We start from the raw sequence: 18,834 nt of genomic DNA on the forward strand, positions 1-18,834 counted from the left end.
GTTTATTTTAAGGATTTTGGGGAAATTTGAAAAAAAAAGCAATCTGTAACAAAGGTACTTGAAAAATACCAGTTTAAAAAACTAGAAAAAACAACTTCGGTACTTCTCCTTGAGGAAGGTATCCAAATGGGGGGGAAGGGAAGGTGCACAAGTAAATGTATCACACGGGGAAGCGGAACAGGCACTTGTTCACCATCGCTCACTTTCATGGCAGGAAGTTGAGAATGATTGGTTGCAGAGGATGAAGGTAAGAATATTCAATCAGTTACTAATTTACTTTTTCAGACTCTGCAGATTGATCGTATGAGTTGTACAATTGCCTTGTATGTTGTGTTTGCTTGGAGCTACAATGGTGACAGTAGCAAGGGAAAACAGGATGGCTTCCTGGGCCTCTCTCCTCAAAGGACAACTAGGAAAAGCAGAGCAGTTCTGAACAAATGCAAAGCACAGGGTATCACTTGGGAGTACCACAAGCCATTCTGAATTTAAGGTGAGGATGAACTTGAGTTACAGGGTTTTTTTCGGTGCTAAAAAGGAATAATAAAATACGGTCACGTTGTGTATGAAAGATCAAGTACTCCAGACTAAACTACGTTTTTCTTCTACATGTAACTTCAAGGTAAAGCTTGGGTTTTTTTTACCCAGTGATGTTCCTGCTTCCCTACCATCAGAATGTAAATTACTAGTTTTACACTGGCCTAAACAACCACACTCACAGCAATGGCTTAGCTCCTTTAATTGAAACTAAACAGATTTCCTCATGCAAAGCCTCAGCTAGTATGACATTCTAAGGGGTCACACAGACCCTTGAACATGTAGTCGTCCTCCTCAAATGCAACGTTTTCTGTTTGTACTACTATAACCACTGACCTCTGGTCTTCACACACACATATCCTCTCGGGAAAAAACAAACCTGAGTGATCTTCAGCCACCTTATTTCTGTTTCTGCTCTTTTTCATTATCTTGTTTCTGTTCTGATTTGACCAAGTGTTTTGGGAATTACAAATACCCTGTCATCGTTAACTGCAATGAATGACACGTTGGCATGACTTAACAGGTCTGCCCTGGTCGTCCCTCAGTCTACTGAAAATGTCACGGTACAAGTGGTTTAACTTTTGCTTCGTCCGGCTGATGGATCTACTGTGCTGAGAGTGCTCTTTTTTAAGGTGGTCCTTCTGTGTTTGAATACTATATACATCTTCTTCCAAGTTAAGAGTTGCATTCAGTTTACGACAATTTCAGGCAGCAACTTGTTTTTTCCTCGTCTGATGACATGTGGAAGTGATACCTGTGTGTCTGTCAGGTGGTTCTTTGCTAGCATGGTGTTGAACAAGTTGACAGGCATGCTCACGACTTCATCTACTGAAAATGGTGTTCTCAGAGCTTTTGCACAGTGTTCATCACTGCCAAGGTTTGTATCGGTAGAATTATGGCACCTATCCTCTACTTCATGAGGTTTCTCCATCCACATCTGCTGCTGATACTCCAAAGTGGATGCTGCTTGACGTGGCAGCTGATTATAGGTGTGGTTATGAAGAAACAGCTGAAGTCTGTCTCCTCTAGAACGCTCTGAATCACAGAGATATTCCACATGGCCATATTTACTGTCTCCTTGGCTGTGGCCACCAACAGCTCCTAAACCATGTGAACAAACAGATTTAACATCACTGCTGTACCCAACAGAACCTTCACTGCAGACTGAGCAAGAGGTGGTGCTGCAACTTGAATTCAGACAGACCCAGTCTGAGCCAGGTTCTTCAAAGAGCTGAGAAACTTCTATAGGATCAAGGCCTTCCTCCAAAGACGAGTTTAATTTCACCAAAATTATCATCGTGGGCCATTGGGTTTCTAAGGTCAGCAGCTGAAAACAGCCCTGTCAAATCTGACTCATGAAGTAATGATTCTGGATTTCTGACATGAGAGCTTGACTGAGGAAAAGATTTTTGCCTTTGTACATGTCTTGTTCCTGAATTTGATTGAGCAGGGTAGTCTGTTCTTAGGAGCATGGCAGCAGGAATACCAAAATAGTAGCAGAGTGTCTGGGTCAGACTTACACTGTGGTGTGAGGATGACGGATCTCACCCTCTACTAGAAGTAGCAATTTGTGTATCTTCCAGTAAACTCGCCTAAAAGATGATGGGGGAGGGGTGACAGGGGGAAATGGGATCTTTTATAAAATGCCTCTACATTCGTCATCTATGCAGTCTTGATCCAACTCTGTTTTATTATTCCACTGTTTAAGTCTATTAATTTTATCTTAAACTCTTCTAGCTCTCCCAACTCCTGTTTCCCACTTATACACAGCATAACCTGCGCTGGCATATGGCAAGAGGAAGCAGGAAGGGTGCAGAAGTGACTGAGGGATGAGGGGAGGAGCACTTGTGACAGAGTGTTCAGAGATGGAAATGGGACTGTTGCTAAATATACACTGAACTATGTGTCCATCTGATCTGGTCTAAGGAAAGGTTCTTCTAGGAGGGGTAGTCCTGCCCCTTCCTTGGCTGGTTTTGGTGATCATCTGATTGCAGGGTGAGCTGGTTCGAGGTGCTAATCTAATAGAAAATTAACCCTGACAAACAGCTCACTAGCAGGACTGGATCCAGTGAGAGCAGTGGTGTAAGAAAAGAGGGGAGGGCAACAGGAACATTAAAGCTGTGCTGGCACATTCTTACTGCTCTTCTTTCACCATTTATAAAGCTTTTGAGGCTGAGAGCTGCTGTGTTTGGGTTAGCTCCTGCTTAACTGAGGTCTGTTGTGTTCAGATTTCAACTCGACTCCTTTGCTAATCAGGTTGGATGAAACATCCTCCCCCAAATCCCACCTTCTGTGGATGTATTTTAACTTTAAATTACTGCTCAGACTTTTTTTTTTTTTTTTTTTTTTTTTTTTTCAAAAATGAAGCTGCTGTATGGTCTCTCAGCCCCAAAATCCAGATGATGAACAACTGCCTCAGTAGCGTTAAGACCCACCTTCTGTGGGCCTGGGTTAGAGTTGTTGGGTCCTAGAAATACAAAGCCACCACGCAAGATTATGCCAGGGCCCTTGCTGACAAGTAATCATAAAATACATGAACACAGAAAAAACCTGAGAATGCGAATACATGAAGCTGAGCATCCCTTGTGATGTAGGAAAGGACTTTGTTGGCTGCAGTTCATCTCACAAGCAGTGTAAAAAAGCACTTTCTGCAGGGAAAGACTGAGGTACCTGAATGTCTTAAATTCTCTACTTAGCTTCCCAGGAGCTCAAGTACAAGAAGAAAGTCTTGCCTTATTTATCCTAGGGAGTTACCTTGTACCAGACCATTTGTAGTCTGAGAGATACAGCTGATATTTTCAATTAAGCCATTGGAAAGAAAACCTCTTAGCAAGTTAACTATTAAAAAATAAATCTCCCATACCATAAAGACTTGGAACCTGGAAAAACCAGGCAATCCATTTTCAACAGATGGATTGTCACAAGATGGCAGTACATTAGTACTCTTATTAAATAAAATACACAACTCTGTGTTGGTATAGCTGCATAAAAGCCACAACCAAGTTCCTATCAAATTATGAAAAGAACAGAAAGCTGATGAACTTCTGAACCTTGTTAGTTCAGAGTCCGTTACCACAGCTGAACAGAAGAGGAGGCTAATTTATGGGCTGGGAGGCACTGTCCAACCTAGAGATTCCCAAAACTAGGTGTTCCAGACCTAAATGTGTGATTTTATAGAGAATACTAACAAGCTTGTAAGGCTCCCAACCATGGGAAGCTTGGAAGGCTCCCAACCAAGGCAAGATGCCCTTGGAGAACTGCAGTAAAAGGAATGTAGGAAGCACCTTCCTGGGTAATGATTACAGCCGTGAGCCACGGGAGAGGAGGGAGACTCCAATGAAGATAAAACTGGTTTCATTTGGGAAGATGGGCACACAGAAAGTAACCAATAGTACCAGAGCCCAGCAGATTAAAAAAGGGGAAAGAAAAAACTGCCAGGTTTTGCTGCTAATGCAGACCAACCCACTTTGCAGCCAAGGTGGGTCTTTTCCCGAGGGTACGAGCACTTGACCGGATATTTATGGCAACTCTAAACTTTGGCTGCAAATGCTTAGTAGCTGCTAGTGCTTAGTAACTCAGTGTTGCTCTAGAGAAACACACCAAGAACTGGTATGTAAAGCCCAAACGGCATTAGGTTTGAGAAAGAGGATTGTTAGTTGAACTAATTAAATGGCTAAGTGGCTCCACCCAACTTTGAACACCAGGTCAGAGGAAAGACAGGACTTCAGAGCTTTCATATCCCAGAGAAGTTACCCGGGAATATTCTTCTAGTAGAGCCAATGGCAGCTGCCATGGAAGGTGGACGCTAACATCTTGCACATCTTCAGGTAAATTCTACTACATTGATTTGCTGTTTTCTTTTTGGTCTCTTGTGTTTGTTTGTTTTAATTAGATAAAAGAATAACTCATTATCCATGAATCCCTGTATTCCAACCTATTGGCTATACGTGTGTTTTCTGATTTACCTCTAGCGTGTTTCCCACCTGCGACGACAAAAGCTGTAAACAGCTAAGGAGAGAAGGGAACCTGCATGGTTGGTGTTGCTCTGTGATGGAAGAAACAAAAACACTTTGTAAAGCACAGGTATTTTGCATCGAAGCCTGTGAAGAACTACACGACACAGCTCTGTGAAACACTGCCAACAAACCTTCATCCTGATGGGAGATTTCACGTTGCTAGAATGAGCAGGGCAGCTCCCAGGCAGGAGCATCCCTGCTCTGCCCTACAACACCAGAACTCCACTTTCCTCCTCCCTGAGGAGAAAAATCAAGAACTTCTTCAAAGCCTAACTGCAAGGGCAAGTGGGGAACAGAGGGGTTGCAGATCCAATGTTCTCAGCACTCATAAGGTCTCAAGAAGATGAAATGCAGCTCTCAGAACAAAACCCAAAGCACACACGTTTCAGTCTAACATCACTATTTCTCTTCCCTCTAGTTACAGGTGTTAAGGTCTAACCAATGCAGTTTCCCAAATGTAACTGCACACCCAAGCAGCAAGGTTTACACGAATGGTGAGAGCACTGTAGCTTACTATCCACGTCTCAAGCATTTGTAAGCTGGAAAAAGAAATCCCTGCCCACAAACACACCATCTTCATGAGGGGGAAGGTGAAACCAGGCTGAAAAATGGTTACCTGCAAGAGATTGCTGTACAGTTTAGAACGTTTTGGCTACATAAACTATGGTGGGGGAGGGCAATTTTGGGGAAAGTGTACAAGGGCATAATTCATGAAGTGTTGTCTGAAGCCACTGCTCCTTGCCAAGGACTCTCCAAATGAAAAGACAAAATAAAATATTCATTTCAAAACCATTCACCCCGAGTCTTTCACTATTCTTTATCCCAATGTTAAGACCTATATTCTCCCTTGCTTCCTAGTGACAGTGTTCCTTTCTTCCATTTTTGCCATCATTTACTTGATTTCTGTTTTCCTCCTCTTCTTGCAGCTCCAGCTGATCACCTCTGTGGTGTATACAGCAGCCATCCAAAGCTTCCTGACATGCCTTCAGGTCAACATCCTGAAGCCACAAATAAAACAGTTCTATTAACCAACACACTTTAAAATGCCTTTTTTTTTTTTTCTTCCCCCTACAGCAATATTTACTGAACAGCTCATTCATGGGGCTGAACTGACCCTGTAGAATTTGGGGGCAGAATGAGACCAACATCAGTTTAGGAGTTATAGACATCACCTCCTTGTTTGGTGTCCAGGCACTGAACCCACCTGCAGTAGAAATGGGCAGTCATAAATAGCAGGAACAAATTCTTTGACAACAGACACAAGATGTTGTGATTTTTTTTATTTTTTCTTTTGAAAACTTGGGATTTTGGTGTCTTCTGGGTGTCACGTCGTTGTCCACGTCAGATACATACTCACTCCGTGCAGGGAGGTTTAAAACAGGCAGTTGCACCTGGCTGGGGAACAAAACCCCCCGTTTTTTGTTTCAGAAAAACAAGCACATTGACATGTACTGTGGTAGCAGCTCTGCTTCCCCACCACTTCCACGCAGTCGTTACTCAGTTCCCATTTATCAAAATGATGGGTATTTTTTTAATCTCCAGCAATGAAATTGGTCCCAGAAGCATTTTTCGTGTTATCTTTTATCTACAGTCATATCAGCAGATTTAAAAATAATAAATAATTAATGTAGGGCTGGTGTATTGCTTGGGTAAGGAGGAATCACTGCTAAGGATTTTGCATAGTTATATTTCAAAAGACTTTGATATTTCAACTTCTATAGGGCAAGTCTGATTTATTAAAATGTGAAACTCAGTGGAATGGCAGCCAGAAATCCAGGTGGCCACTCTGCATCAGTTCCATATATCCCCAGTAAAATGCTACAGCAGGAGCAGAAAAGACAAGCTCTCAACAGCAGCAAGCGTAACAAGCTAGTGTTCTGTTCTAAAAATCACAACAGATTAACTTTACAGGTTTTATATGAAAGCATAAGCTATATAAAGACTGCAGTTCCAACAGCCATCAAAATGTGTAAAAGATTTTTTTAAATTATTGCTTCACACAAATAAAAAAATCACATTAACATTAAATGTATGAAGGTTTAAAAATGGAACTCTGGAATCAAAATAAAGATTTTTAAAAATAATATAATATTAAATTATTTTTTATTAATCTATTAACTTTTCCATTATGAAAATAAAATTTATTTTTAACTGGCTTTACTTGTTGGCTTTCAATTTTTCTGTATTTTCAAGGATTGGAAGGGAACTTTAATTTTATAAACAGTTATTTCTAACAACAGGGCACTCATCTGTCACTCTGATGTAAGAAGTACTTTTCTTCAGTGATGCCCAACACAATTTCTAGCTATTAAAAATTCTATTCCGATATAGTCTATCTTCTTTGTCAGCTCCAGCTGGAAATGACCAGATGAGTTATTACTGCCAAGTATGAGAAAACAAGTTTACTTTTCTAAACACACAAAAATACCAGTTTCCTCTATGTAATAGAAGTCCAGGAGATGGAATTTAGTGTACAGGACACTGAGTACATGGTAACAAGCTACTCACAGGTATGAAGTTAGTCCCATAATTACATGTTTGCAAAACCAGGGCTAGTCTTTAATTTTGCAAACATCAAACTTGTCCAGTGAATATGATCTGTTATCCCCCTAATTAATAAAATTTGCAATCATCAAAAGCAGGTAAGAAGGATACTTGCTATTAAAGATCCTAAGCAGCTCCTAATTAAAGATCCTAAGCCAGAGAACCCCGTCTCCTCTCGAGCCTGGGGAGCTGCTGCTGCTAACGCAGGGTATTCAGCTCCTAAGAAACACAGCAAATTCATTACTCAGGAAACAGAAATGTAATATCTATAATTGTGATGCCTCAAAGAACACCTGTACGCAGAGGTTTTGAACACAAAACATATGGGTGACAACCTAATGGCTCCTATGAAAATTACCATGGGTACAAACCTGTTCTGCTGCCAGGGAAATGAACATTGTGAGCCCCACAGATCATCCAAAACCCTCCGAGTTCAACTGGGTCATGCTGGACATCTGCCTGCAGGCAACGCCTGTCTGGTGAAGTCCGTGACAGAGGTGGTTCAATGGATGTGGCTCTTCCCAGCCCCATCATGAGGACAACTGAATTTCTGGCATGCCTGATGAGATGACTTCTTGCTGAAGAGAAACCGAATGTTCCCAAAGGTCATAGAAATTTAGGAAGATCATCATGGCTTCACACACCATTAGTGTGTATTTGGCCTTGAACTCAGTAGGATGATCTCATTAAGAGAAGCACCGCCATCAAGCACAAGCTTTATTGCTCTGTAATTTCAGCCAAAGGCAATTTAATTCTGCCACAGGCTTGGTGCCTCCCTGAAGTTTCAAGCATGCCCTGGGGGGGCAAATTATCTCACAATTATCAGAAGCAAAATCATTGAAAATACTGGCATCTGCAACAAGATCAGTTAGGTGTGCATGCAATGAGTCCTTACATCACATATTGCCCAGGGAGGTGGTGGCTGCCCCCTCCCTGGAGGTGTTCAAGGCCAGGTTGGATGGGGCCTTGAGCAGACCTGCTGCTCCATGGCAGGGGAGTTAGAAGTTGATGATCTTTAAGGTCCCTTCCAGCCCTAGCCATTCTCCAATTCTAGTGTCTTCCTTTTAAGCCTTCCCTAGCAAAGGTACTTCCTCAGGTACCCATCTCCCAACCTTCCCAAGCCACCAGCCTCACCTCAGTACCACACACCTGCCAACTCACAGAACCTCAGCAGGGAGTGCTGTGTAAATCACAGTCTGGTATTTTAGCTCTGCTGGGGCTTTACTATCTTCACCTTCCCTCTATGCAATTCCTCTTTTATTTACACATTTACCACACTCTAATCCTTTCTTCCTCATGCCTGATATTCCCCTCGTCTCCTCTGCTGTGTACTTCTCTTACACAGCCTACACTGGGAATACCTTCCCCACTCTCCAGGTAGCAGGGAAATGCTGGTGTAGGTCAGTCAGCCCGACACCACCAACTCACTCTGTGCCCTTCTTGGCCATTTATTTGACTCACCTATTTCAAAACCCTTGTGCACACCACAACAACAACAACAAAATCCACAGTCTTTCAAGACAATAAGTACCTCAAACGTTGGTGGCTTTTTTCTTAGCTCACCTCTCTCTAAAACACCATGCAGCCCTTCACACACCCTCTTACTAACCCCAGGTAAATTCTGGCTAGTGGATAAGAGCCATCCACAAGCAGGGACCTGCTCCATTTATGTATTTACAGATGCTCCTCCTCCACAGTAATCCTGCTATGACCTAGTGCCTGGTGAGTTCAAAAGAAAAAAAGAAAAAAGAAAGAAACTAGAAAAATATTCTGGAAGTTCAGCACACAGCTTCAGTGAGATTGCCCTCAAAGGGACTGGAGAAAAGGCTTCAGGAAAAAAAAGCCTGCCTGGATTCTGTTTACCTCTGCTTTATCAAACTTTTGACACCAAGAAAAAAAAAGTAATAATCCATAACCCAAACTATTTTCACTCAATGTAAACACTTCCAACGGTGCCAAATGTCTGGGGTGGGTTCACCCCATCTGGTGCTTTAGTACTGTGGAAGCCGCCTGTCTCTAACAGCATTCGAAGAACTGTGCTTGTATGGGGCTTCACATAGCCCCTCCCAAACCAGCCTTCCCAAACATGAGCACAGAGACAGCAGCACAAAGAATACAAATTATCCACCATGTATCTTCTTCCTTAACTTTTGTAATTTGTAAGCAGCAGCAGAGTTGTGCTGTTCATTACTCATCAGGGCAGGAGTTCTCCAGTGGAGCACAGGAATTCAGCTCTTGGAGAGGGCTTAAAAATCTCTTGTGGAGAATATAATACATCCAGATATAAGAAACCTTCTTGTTTTGGGTGGGAGCAGAGCTTTCCACCTCCATCCCACCCTGAACTGGTGTGTGTCCCACATATGGCATGATGACTCAGCACAGAAACTCTTGCCCTTGCTCAGGTACTGCCTCTTCTGCTGGCACAAGCAGCATCAGTGCTCAGGGGTTCACACAATTTGGAAAGTGAGAACGTTTTTACTGTCAGATTCAGGCTACAGATAAAAACCCAATGAGCTACGTAGTCCCTTCCTGCTTATCTAAACAACCCCCAACGTATAAATGCACAAAACTGAATATAGGAAGTTCCACCTAAGCATGGGGAGGAACCTCTTCACTGTGAGGGTGGCGGAGCACTGGCACAGGCTGCCCAGAGAGGCTGTGAAGTCTCCATTTCTGGAGATATTCAAGATCCATCTGAATGTTCAGGGAGAAACTAAAAGAAAACCACTGAATCAAGTAGGGCAGCTCTTTACTCTTACAAGTTCTTCACTGCCTCACTACAAGCCACACGAGACTTTCTATGTATTTGTGACTAATATCACCATACATGGCTGATGCCACATCTCACAGCACTGAGGCCTCACACTTACCCACACAGGGTTTTTATGGTGCTCTGGAAAGCAGGTCCTGTTCATTTTGCATATGGAGCTTGGTTCAACACAACAGCTTTTAGGAGTGTGGTTGGGACAAGCTCACAGGGAGAAGCTTAAGGAAAATGCAGCCTTCAGTGGGGCACAGGATGTGTCCCAGGTTAGTAGTGCCTGTGGGGTGGCTTCTTGCTTCTCTCTTCTCCCCACCAACATCAGACTTATAGCCAGTGCCAGACACAGGTCTTCTTTTCTGTATTTTTTTTCTTGCTTTTCCTATGCTTAAAACTTCAAAATTTACACAGCCACACAGAGTCTCAACTTAGCTTTTCCATACCATGCATTGCAGGAGCAATCCAACAAAAATAAACCAGGCATGCCTAACCTGACCCATCTAAGTCTACTCACATATGTGATCCTACTCACATATGTCCCACTCAGTGTGGCCAACCTGTGTGAGCAGGTCTGAGTAGCACCAAAACCAAAAGTTAGGACCCCATGTTTTCAATAGTGGATGTTGGCATTCAAACAGGTGCTGAATATACTGTCAGTATTTAAGGAGTAAAGGCTGCTCACATTACAAATAAAACATTTAAACAGATTGCAGTCTGGTTTTTTCAGCCATACAGTGAAGAGGAAGACTGTGGTGCACAAACACTGCTGTACCTGGAAAAAAAAGTACCAGGACAAATCATCACCCTAAAGAAAAGACAAGGTTCACTCTCATGCTTTTTATCTATTTCCTTAGCAAACAGGGCTACTGGAGCCCAAAAATTGTGGTCTGGTGTATTTTGCAAATGGTAGGACCTGCGTCAGCTTTCATTACTACAGAAATGATTCAATCTCCTTGCATGAACTGATTGATGTGTATTTTCCTGGCAATAAAAAGGGTTTTTTTCCTTTTTTTTTTCTTTTCCTTTAAAGATGTACCTCACGGTTTCTGGGCAGGAACCCTAATATACTTCATCTGAAACATCCACGAGAACCAAACCTACAAGCTTTGATCCTGTAGCTGACCCACATCAGATCAGTGCAGAGGCATTAAACTGATGTCCTAAGCCATTGGAGCATACCTTCTACCAACCATCCACTGTGACCTGCCACAGGTAATGCAGGACAGTGATTTATGGATAGGGTTCAGAATAAAATCTTTTCCAAATGTAGCCTCTGCCTGGGGGCTTAGGCACATCCATCTAACAAAACATGGAGTGAGACTTTCAGATCGTATGATTACTTTCTCCATTCAAGGGCATGTTTAAGAAGAGCAACAAGATATTGTGGGGCTTACACTTCATCAGCAAACTTTTCCAGAAACGGACTGAATGAAATAGTTTTCTGGGAATGTAGTGAACATAAAATTAGGACTGATCTGGCTCTGTCAGACGGCAAACCAAATGTAGGAACCCACCTGTTCACTTTACTCATGGCCAAAGAGGAAGTGCTCGGGCTGTCCTTACACAGCATGACATCTCATCTTAGCACAGAGCAGAAATATAGGCCAGGCAACCCCATACAGTTCACCAGGGTCCAACAGCATGCCTCCACCGTGGAACTCATTTTCTCTTTCATCTGCAGTTCTCTTACAGAGTGGTTTTAAATGCCAGTTCCCTACGAATGAGGATCAACATAGTGTTTCCAGCAACGTTCTCACCAGGCACCAGGGACCAATGAATAAAATCAATCCAGGCGTGGATGAGTCCAGCTGCTAACTTTTCACACCACTGCACAATCGCACAATGCTGAGCAGAACAGAACAATCGCTTCCATCTGTTTACACAGACTCCTTCTCCTGATCTGATGTGGATAAGAGGAAGGCTAAAAATAGCTCAGGTCTATTTTTATGAAAGGAAGAATCAAGGTTATAAATCAGCTAAACCACTCTGACATCCATTATACTGTTACAGTAGCGTTTTGACATCATGAGTAGACTTATTCAAACCTACAGAGGTCACCTGCAAAACAAAGATCAGCTTTTTGCTCTATATTTCACGTTTGGGTCCTGTCATGCACTTCAGAAAAAGTCTGGTGGAAGAGACGTGGGGGATTGTGCTTCAAAGTCCATTTCATTTAGGTCCAGAACTGAACACTACCTTATCTTGCTCCAATCATTCTTTCACTTAAACCAAATGCACTTGAGAGAGAGGCACAGCCCTACTTTAGTGAAGAAATGAGTCATCCTCTCTCCACAGAAAGGAACGATCCCTTACAGTTGGGGGGTTGGAACTAGTTTTGCAACCGCTTTACAAAGATAAACAAGCTAACGCACAGGGGAATAGAAAAAACAAACGAATAAAAGGTTAAAAAGAGGAAGAGGCAGAAAAAAAACAAACCCTACCACATGAGACACATTTAATAACTGTTAGGTGATGCTGGTCTGTTGATCAGTAGTAAGAACCAGCTATTCATAACGATTCAAAACCAGCTTGAAAAGTGTTGGTAGCTCAACATGTTATCTCCGAATGCACCGAGCGTGTGAGTCACGAAACCACCACCTGGGCATCACCGCATCCTTTGCGGCTGTTGCAGTGCATCACAGAAATCTCAGATCATAAACTGCTCGGGGCGGGGGGGACGGGGACGGGTGGGAAATGAAACTCTATGCCCACTAGCGACTTAACTCAGAAGAGCAGTCCCGGCAGCTGGACGGCCTGGCCAGCCTTCGAATCGCAGCTGCGCACAGCGCTCTTCTGCGGGATGAGGAGTCCAAGTGGGTGCACACCGGCAGGGGTGCAGGAAGGAGTGCGTTCTGCACGCCCAAAAAGGAGAACTCTGCCATACCTGCCGGCTTACTCGTTGCCAGAGTGTGCTGCTCAAGATGCCACGCTGGTAACAGCGGGGGATCCAGGGATGCCGGAGGGCAGCCCTGGCACAGTTACCACTCGTAAGGAACGTTCCTGACAAGGCTGGTTAGCAGACTGAGGCACACACCTGCCCTCCCAAGCCGAGGGGCGCAGTTCTGCTCCTCCTCATCGGGAGGCACCGCGGCGAAGCTGCATTTCTGCCGCCCCACGACATCCTCCAGCTGCCCGTGTGCCCGCACGAAGGAAACGGAGGCGATACCGGAGGAAATGCCGAGCAGAAGCGACAGTCCCCGCCGTGCAGCCCTGCCCGCCCTGCAGCTGACGAGAAGCCGCGCTTGGGGACCCGCGTGTCACCCGGCCACGGCAGCCCTGACGGGCTCGCTCCGCTCGGGCGCCTGGAGCGGTCGCCACCGGTTGCTCTGCCAGCGACGGGGCCGGCAAAAGGCCGGCGTTACTTCGCAGCACCAACGCGCCGCCTGCTTCGCTTTGGCTCCCCGCCGCCCTGGGGAAACGGGAGCCCAGCGCGGGAGGAAGCGGGGAGCGCACGGAACAACCCTGCGACCACCTGCAGGGCTGTGGAGGTTCCCCCGCCTCGATTTTTGAAGGGAGGGTCTGGCTCAGAAAAGCGTCCCCCTTCGTGTCCCCACAGCTCCCTCTCCCACCTACACCCCCGGCCCACCCGCCCGCTGCATTCCCTCCTCGCTCGGCCGAGGCGGCGGGGCAGACCCAGAGCTGGCCCTGCCGGTGCCGAGCCGGGACGGACTGGGCTTCCCCCGTCCCCGAGGCCGTCCCGCCGCCGCCGCCCTTACCTCCGCCACGGGGCAGCCGCCTCCGTGCGGGGCCGCCGGCGCCCCATCCTCCTCAGGCGGCGGGGCGGGCGGCGGCTCCACCGGACGGGGCGGGCAGCACCGGGCGCCGCCGCTCTCCCCAGGGCCGGGGGCGGCGGCGGCCACCCGGCAGGGCAAGGTGCGGCCGCCAGCGGAGCCTGGGGGGGCCGGCGCCCCGTGGCTGTCCCCGCAGCCGACGCTCCTCGTGGGGTGCCTGTGCGTGGGGGACTCGGACCGCCGCTCCGGGTCCCGCAGCCAGGCACAAACCCGACCCTCCATCCCGGCTCCGCTCCGCGCACCCTCCCCCCTCTCCCGCCCTACCTCCGGCGGGAGGCGGGGTGGGGGCGGGATGGGGATATGCCGGCACCCCCGCACCTCGCCGCCGCCCAGCTAAGCCCCTTACCTGTGGCCTGGGGGCTTCCTGCGTGCCCGGGGGGAGAAACGGCCTTCGGCTGCTGGAGCGGGCTGGAAATACAGGAGGCGAGCTAGAAAGTGCGGCAGCGGGGTGGTGGGGTTTACTGCCTCTGGTAGTCACCAGTCGTTGTTTCCCCCCCCCCCCCCATCCCCGCCCCCCGCAAGAATTTAGAATTGAAGTTTTTAGAATCTCCAAATCAAAAAATAAAATAAAAACCACAGGCACAGGTTTTAATTGTAATCAACCCGGTGTCTAAGTAAATACCCCTCCCGTGCCTCTGCTTTCCAACCCGCTGGACTGCGTTTCCCACAGCACATCCACTCAGCGCTACCCGAACTTGCTCTGGCACATCCCAGAGTTACCCTGTCCACCTGCTTTGTTCTCTCTGTCCTCAGAAAAGGCCTTTTATCCTTTCTCATCACTGAGACTTATTTGAGCGTTTCAGCCTTGTTTTGGCATTTATTTTCTAGGCTGTTTCAGGCAGACCCTGGAAGCATCACTTCTCCAGTGATAACTCCGTGTGTAACTGGTGCAGTTTCCCATTTGTTTTAGGTTATCATGGGTGACATTTCCCGTTTTTCATGATGCCCACAGTGATGCTATGCAACAGGTGTGTTACTAGGGTTTTCTTGCATCTTGGTTCTTGAATTGCCAGAAAACAACAGTTTTCTTTACAAAATCCAGATGAACTGGAATCTGCTAAGGTCTTCCACTGCCAGTTGTTTGGCTTCCCCCCCACCTGCAGAGATCTCTGGCTTTTTAACTTGAAGCACAACTGAAGGCAATAATGTTTATTTTGCTGTTGAAAAAGAAAATATATATATATATGTCTTAAGCTAAATGCAGGAGACTTTGCATTATGATTCATACCATAAATAGCAGGAAAAACATCCACCCCAAGAAGTCCTTATATTTCACATTTTCCATTGATCTTAAGCCTGCTTCTTGGGTTTTTGTTTTGTTTTGGTTTTTTTCCCAGCACAGTCAAAAACTTTGGAAATAACTTTTAAGCTTTTAAATCAACTCTTCTAAAGATTGGGAAATATGACAATTGAATACAGGCTACAGAGTTTCTTGCAAGAGAATGTGTTTTGAAGGCGTTGGTGATCTGGGAGAAGACCTTGGGGGATGTTTGGAGACACCTCAGGGCTGGAAGCTAGTGTGACGTTCCCTTTAACTCAGCAGTGACGATGCCCAGTGCATTCCCAGTACTACTTAAAACACAGCCGTGGTGTTACGGCACAGGATACTCTCCTGACTGTCCCAGCGCATCACTCTCCTCAAGGGAGACAGGAGACACTTTGTGGCCGCTGTCGGCCACTACAGCCATGTACATTAAAATAACAAGTCCATTAAATCACTTGTGTCTTTTCCTTTAAAGAGACGGTGGGTTTTAAATGGTTAACAAGGCACAGAAGCTCTGTATTGTTGCAGTTGCTTTTGGCTGTTTTGCATCTGACCAGAGTTTTGAGCAACAACAGCATCATAGGGCCACTAGTGAGGGACTGAAATCTCTGTCAGGCTGGCCCAGACACCTTAAATTGGAGATAACCTCCACTCAGATGAGATTTTATGGTGGTAGGTTTAAGGATGCTATCCAGGTCTCTGGTTCCCAGTATCCAGGACTTTAAAATTCTGCCCTCAAACACGGATGAATAAGGGTGTGCTCAGCTGGCAGTGGCCCACAGAGAAGGCAGTGGTGTCAGAGAGCTCTTGTGCCCTCTCCCACTCAACGCAGTTGCTGTTCTGCATGTCAGATGCTCTGTCTACCTACAAAGGCAGTCACGCCCTGATCCTGATCTGTAAAGCCAGTATTATTTCTGTGCATGTTTACTAATAAATCAGTGCAAAGACCACTACATAGATGACATCATAACACAAACAATTCTTTTAGCATGGACCCCTTAAACAAAAGACCTCTCCAAACTGCTTAATCAAGTTCAGCACAACAGCAAACTTGGCAGTTTATATCTGTTCTCTCAGCTCTGGCAGCTCACTGGGCAGAGCAAAGACACAGCTGATTGCCCTAATCCTAATTAAAGGCTGGTCTTAGTCTATGAAAAACATTAGGATGTAAAAACATGAGAAGTTACTCAATTTGCAGTAGAGTAACTTCTCAGAGTTTCTCCCAAGTTACTCAAATGGAAAGGAGAGTGGCTGCCCTTGGCATATGGCCCCTCAGCTTCTTCTCCACTTGGCAGGAAAGCTGGGCAAATCGGCCCTGGTAAGTGCCATAGTGTCTTTACCAGACTCCTGGTCTGAGTCCCTAGGGAACAGAGAGTGTGTATTGTGTCCCTGTTGGAAGCTGCAGGTGAGCTTAGATTACATCTCAGCTGTTTACAGCTCCTAAACACATCTGTAGCTGTTTATTCCGGAGAAGTCTCCTGATAGCTTCAAGTACTCTGCTAGCCTTACACCCAGTGAATCTAGGGAATAGCTGCTTGGTGGGTTGTTTTTTTTCTTCCTTATTGTTGAATTCTGATAATAAATTATTTTGTTTAATGATACATCTTCAAAGTTTCTTGCGCATGACATTTCATGCATCCTTTCTGACTATTTCAATTTACAAACCTACCTCTTGTGAAATAAATGTATTTTTAATCAAGGTAAGCGATTCACAGATAATGTTCTCTTAGAGAAGCATTCACATCCAGTGAATTTCTCAGTTACTTGGTATTGATTCTGCCATGTTACATGAGTGCATTGCTCCCCAGCATGCCTGTGTGCTTCATGCCAGCATTTGAAAATGGGGGGACGGGCTCTTTAGCATCAGAGCATTTATGGTGGAGGCTAAGCAGTGGAGTAGAAACTCTTGCAGCAGCTATCTCCAATGAAGCAAATGTCTTAAGTTCAGACCCCTATTCAGAGCAGGCAGGTACTGTCAGTCACAAACATATAAATGTCAAGAATTTGTCACCTAGGTTTAGACCTTAATCGTTTTCCTACTTTATTATCTAACTGGTTTCTCACCATCCCATTAGTTTGTCACCCTGACTGTGACTGAGTAGCAGCATTTTTATTACTTTTCTAATGGGTGCCCCTGTTCTAATTTTACTTTCGTCCTTCTTGCGGCATAAAGGATCCTACTGCTTTTAAACACTCTCTTGCAAATCTTTCTATGCATAAGGAGACTCGGTTATCAGCCTTAGCAGTGTTACCTATAAAGCAAATAGAAAAAAATTAAAATCTTCTGTTAGTTTTGGTCAAATTTTTGCTCTGTGCTTTGAAAAAAATAAATCATTAAAAGTTTATGTGGGCAGAAAGGAGAAAAAGAGAATGAATCTGGAGTGGCCAGATCTTTCATATTCTGAATCAAATGGCACGAGCTGAGCACACACCTGGGACCTACTTTTCTACGTGTCACACTTCTAATCACAAGGCTTGAACCATCTCTCCTTCACATCAGATGAACAGATACTATACCAGTGAAATCACCATATAAATACCTGGATGGATCATGTATCACACTAAGCTCTTACTACAAACCCTTTGGCAGGGCTCTGAAATAGCTCATTAGCATGGCTGAGGCTGCAGTTCATAGAGCTGGACACAGGCCATGGGAGGGTGGCTCATTAAATCCTCCTAAACAGGTGCGTGCATCGTGCTTTCATGCATTGTCTCCCTACTACATCCCCTTGCAAGGGATATATACAAATACATATATCCCTGAGCATGTATAAATATATGTATTCATACTCAGGGATGGGAACTCAACATGGAAAGTCTTTCCTTTCTAAACACTGAAAAAATAAAAGCAAAAAGCTTTGTCCCCTGGACACTGAGCACCCCCCACCCCACTCAACTAGCTAAGCGTGCAGCAAGAAGTGACGTGAAGCTGCAACTCACTTGCTTTCTGCAGCTCACCCCCCGTATTCATCCCGACAACTTAAACAAGCTGCCGACTTGCCTTCTCCAAACCCTTCCCCAAACTGCCCCCCTTCTTGCTGGCATTCTGCATACATATGCACAGCAGGTTCCCGCGGAGAAATGGTGGGCCCAGGTTTTCTCTTTTGACCGATACCCTTGCCCACCTACTTAACTGTATTTCTCTCTACCATCTGGAGAAAAGAAAATAAATGTCAATTCCTTCTAAAACCAGGAAGATATCGCTTTCCTTCCCTGACATGCAATTTGAAAAATAGCAGACCTTTGAGAGCAGCATTGCCTTTTCTGAGGTGTGCCTGGACAGGATCCGTCTCCCTCCCTATCCTCCATGACAGAGGACGTTTGCCCCAGCCCAGCAGCCTTAGCTCAGGAAAACCCACCCTTTGCTTCTCTGTGAGCATCTTTTTGTAACATCGATGGATCTCAGTGCAAGGACAGTTGGTAGCAGCCCTGTACAGATGGGCGTTATGCACCTACGTGCTTATTTTGAATCTATGCCTTAATGCTTTCTTCCTTCTTCAGATGGAAAGCATCCCCGTCTTCTTCTGGGGACCAGCTGAGGCCGTGGCTCAGCAGGAATTCCTCCTACCAACACAGTCACAACGGCATGTGCCAGAGCAGGAGACGGCCTGCATGTTGAGAGACACACTCAGAGCACAGGGATAGTGGAAATAACAGTTGTGACCCGAGGATCACTTGGCTTCTTCCTTGAGAGGGTGATAAATGAGAAGTGATTGATCCTTCCATATAAAAAAACAACCCCAACATCCAAAGCCAAAAGACAACAACAACAAAATAACCCCCAGCAGGGACACCGCCTGAAAATCAAATAAAAGAAGATGCAGGGAAAAAAAAAAAATCCAATAAGCAAGTCCTCTAAACAATCTCAACCAGAACAAAATATACTGAGATGCAGAAAACAAAATCATTATAGAGGTAGCAGGA

At 45.3% G+C, this 18,834-nt stretch overlaps 1 protein-coding gene across 1 annotated transcript; it reads right to left on the minus strand.

Moving 5' to 3' along the window:
* Positions 1-933: 933 nt before the first annotated feature.
* On the minus strand, positions 934-7,492 carry NFE2L3 (NFE2 like bZIP transcription factor 3; the record flags this gene model as incomplete). The annotated part of the gene is given in 10 exon segments (XM_084260671.1): positions 934-996; positions 998-1,021; positions 1,023-1,240; positions 1,243-1,799; positions 1,801-2,078; positions 2,082-2,126; positions 4,500-4,540; positions 4,543-4,579; positions 5,447-5,548; positions 7,466-7,492. Coding segments are annotated over 10 exon segments (1,392 nt in total).
* Positions 7,493-18,834: the final 11,342 nt, after the last annotated feature.

Source organism: Gallinula chloropus (assembly GCF_964237585.1).
Source record: "Gallinula chloropus genome assembly, chromosome: 2".
Lineage (NCBI taxonomy): Eukaryota > Metazoa > Chordata > Aves > Gruiformes > Rallidae > Gallinula > Gallinula chloropus.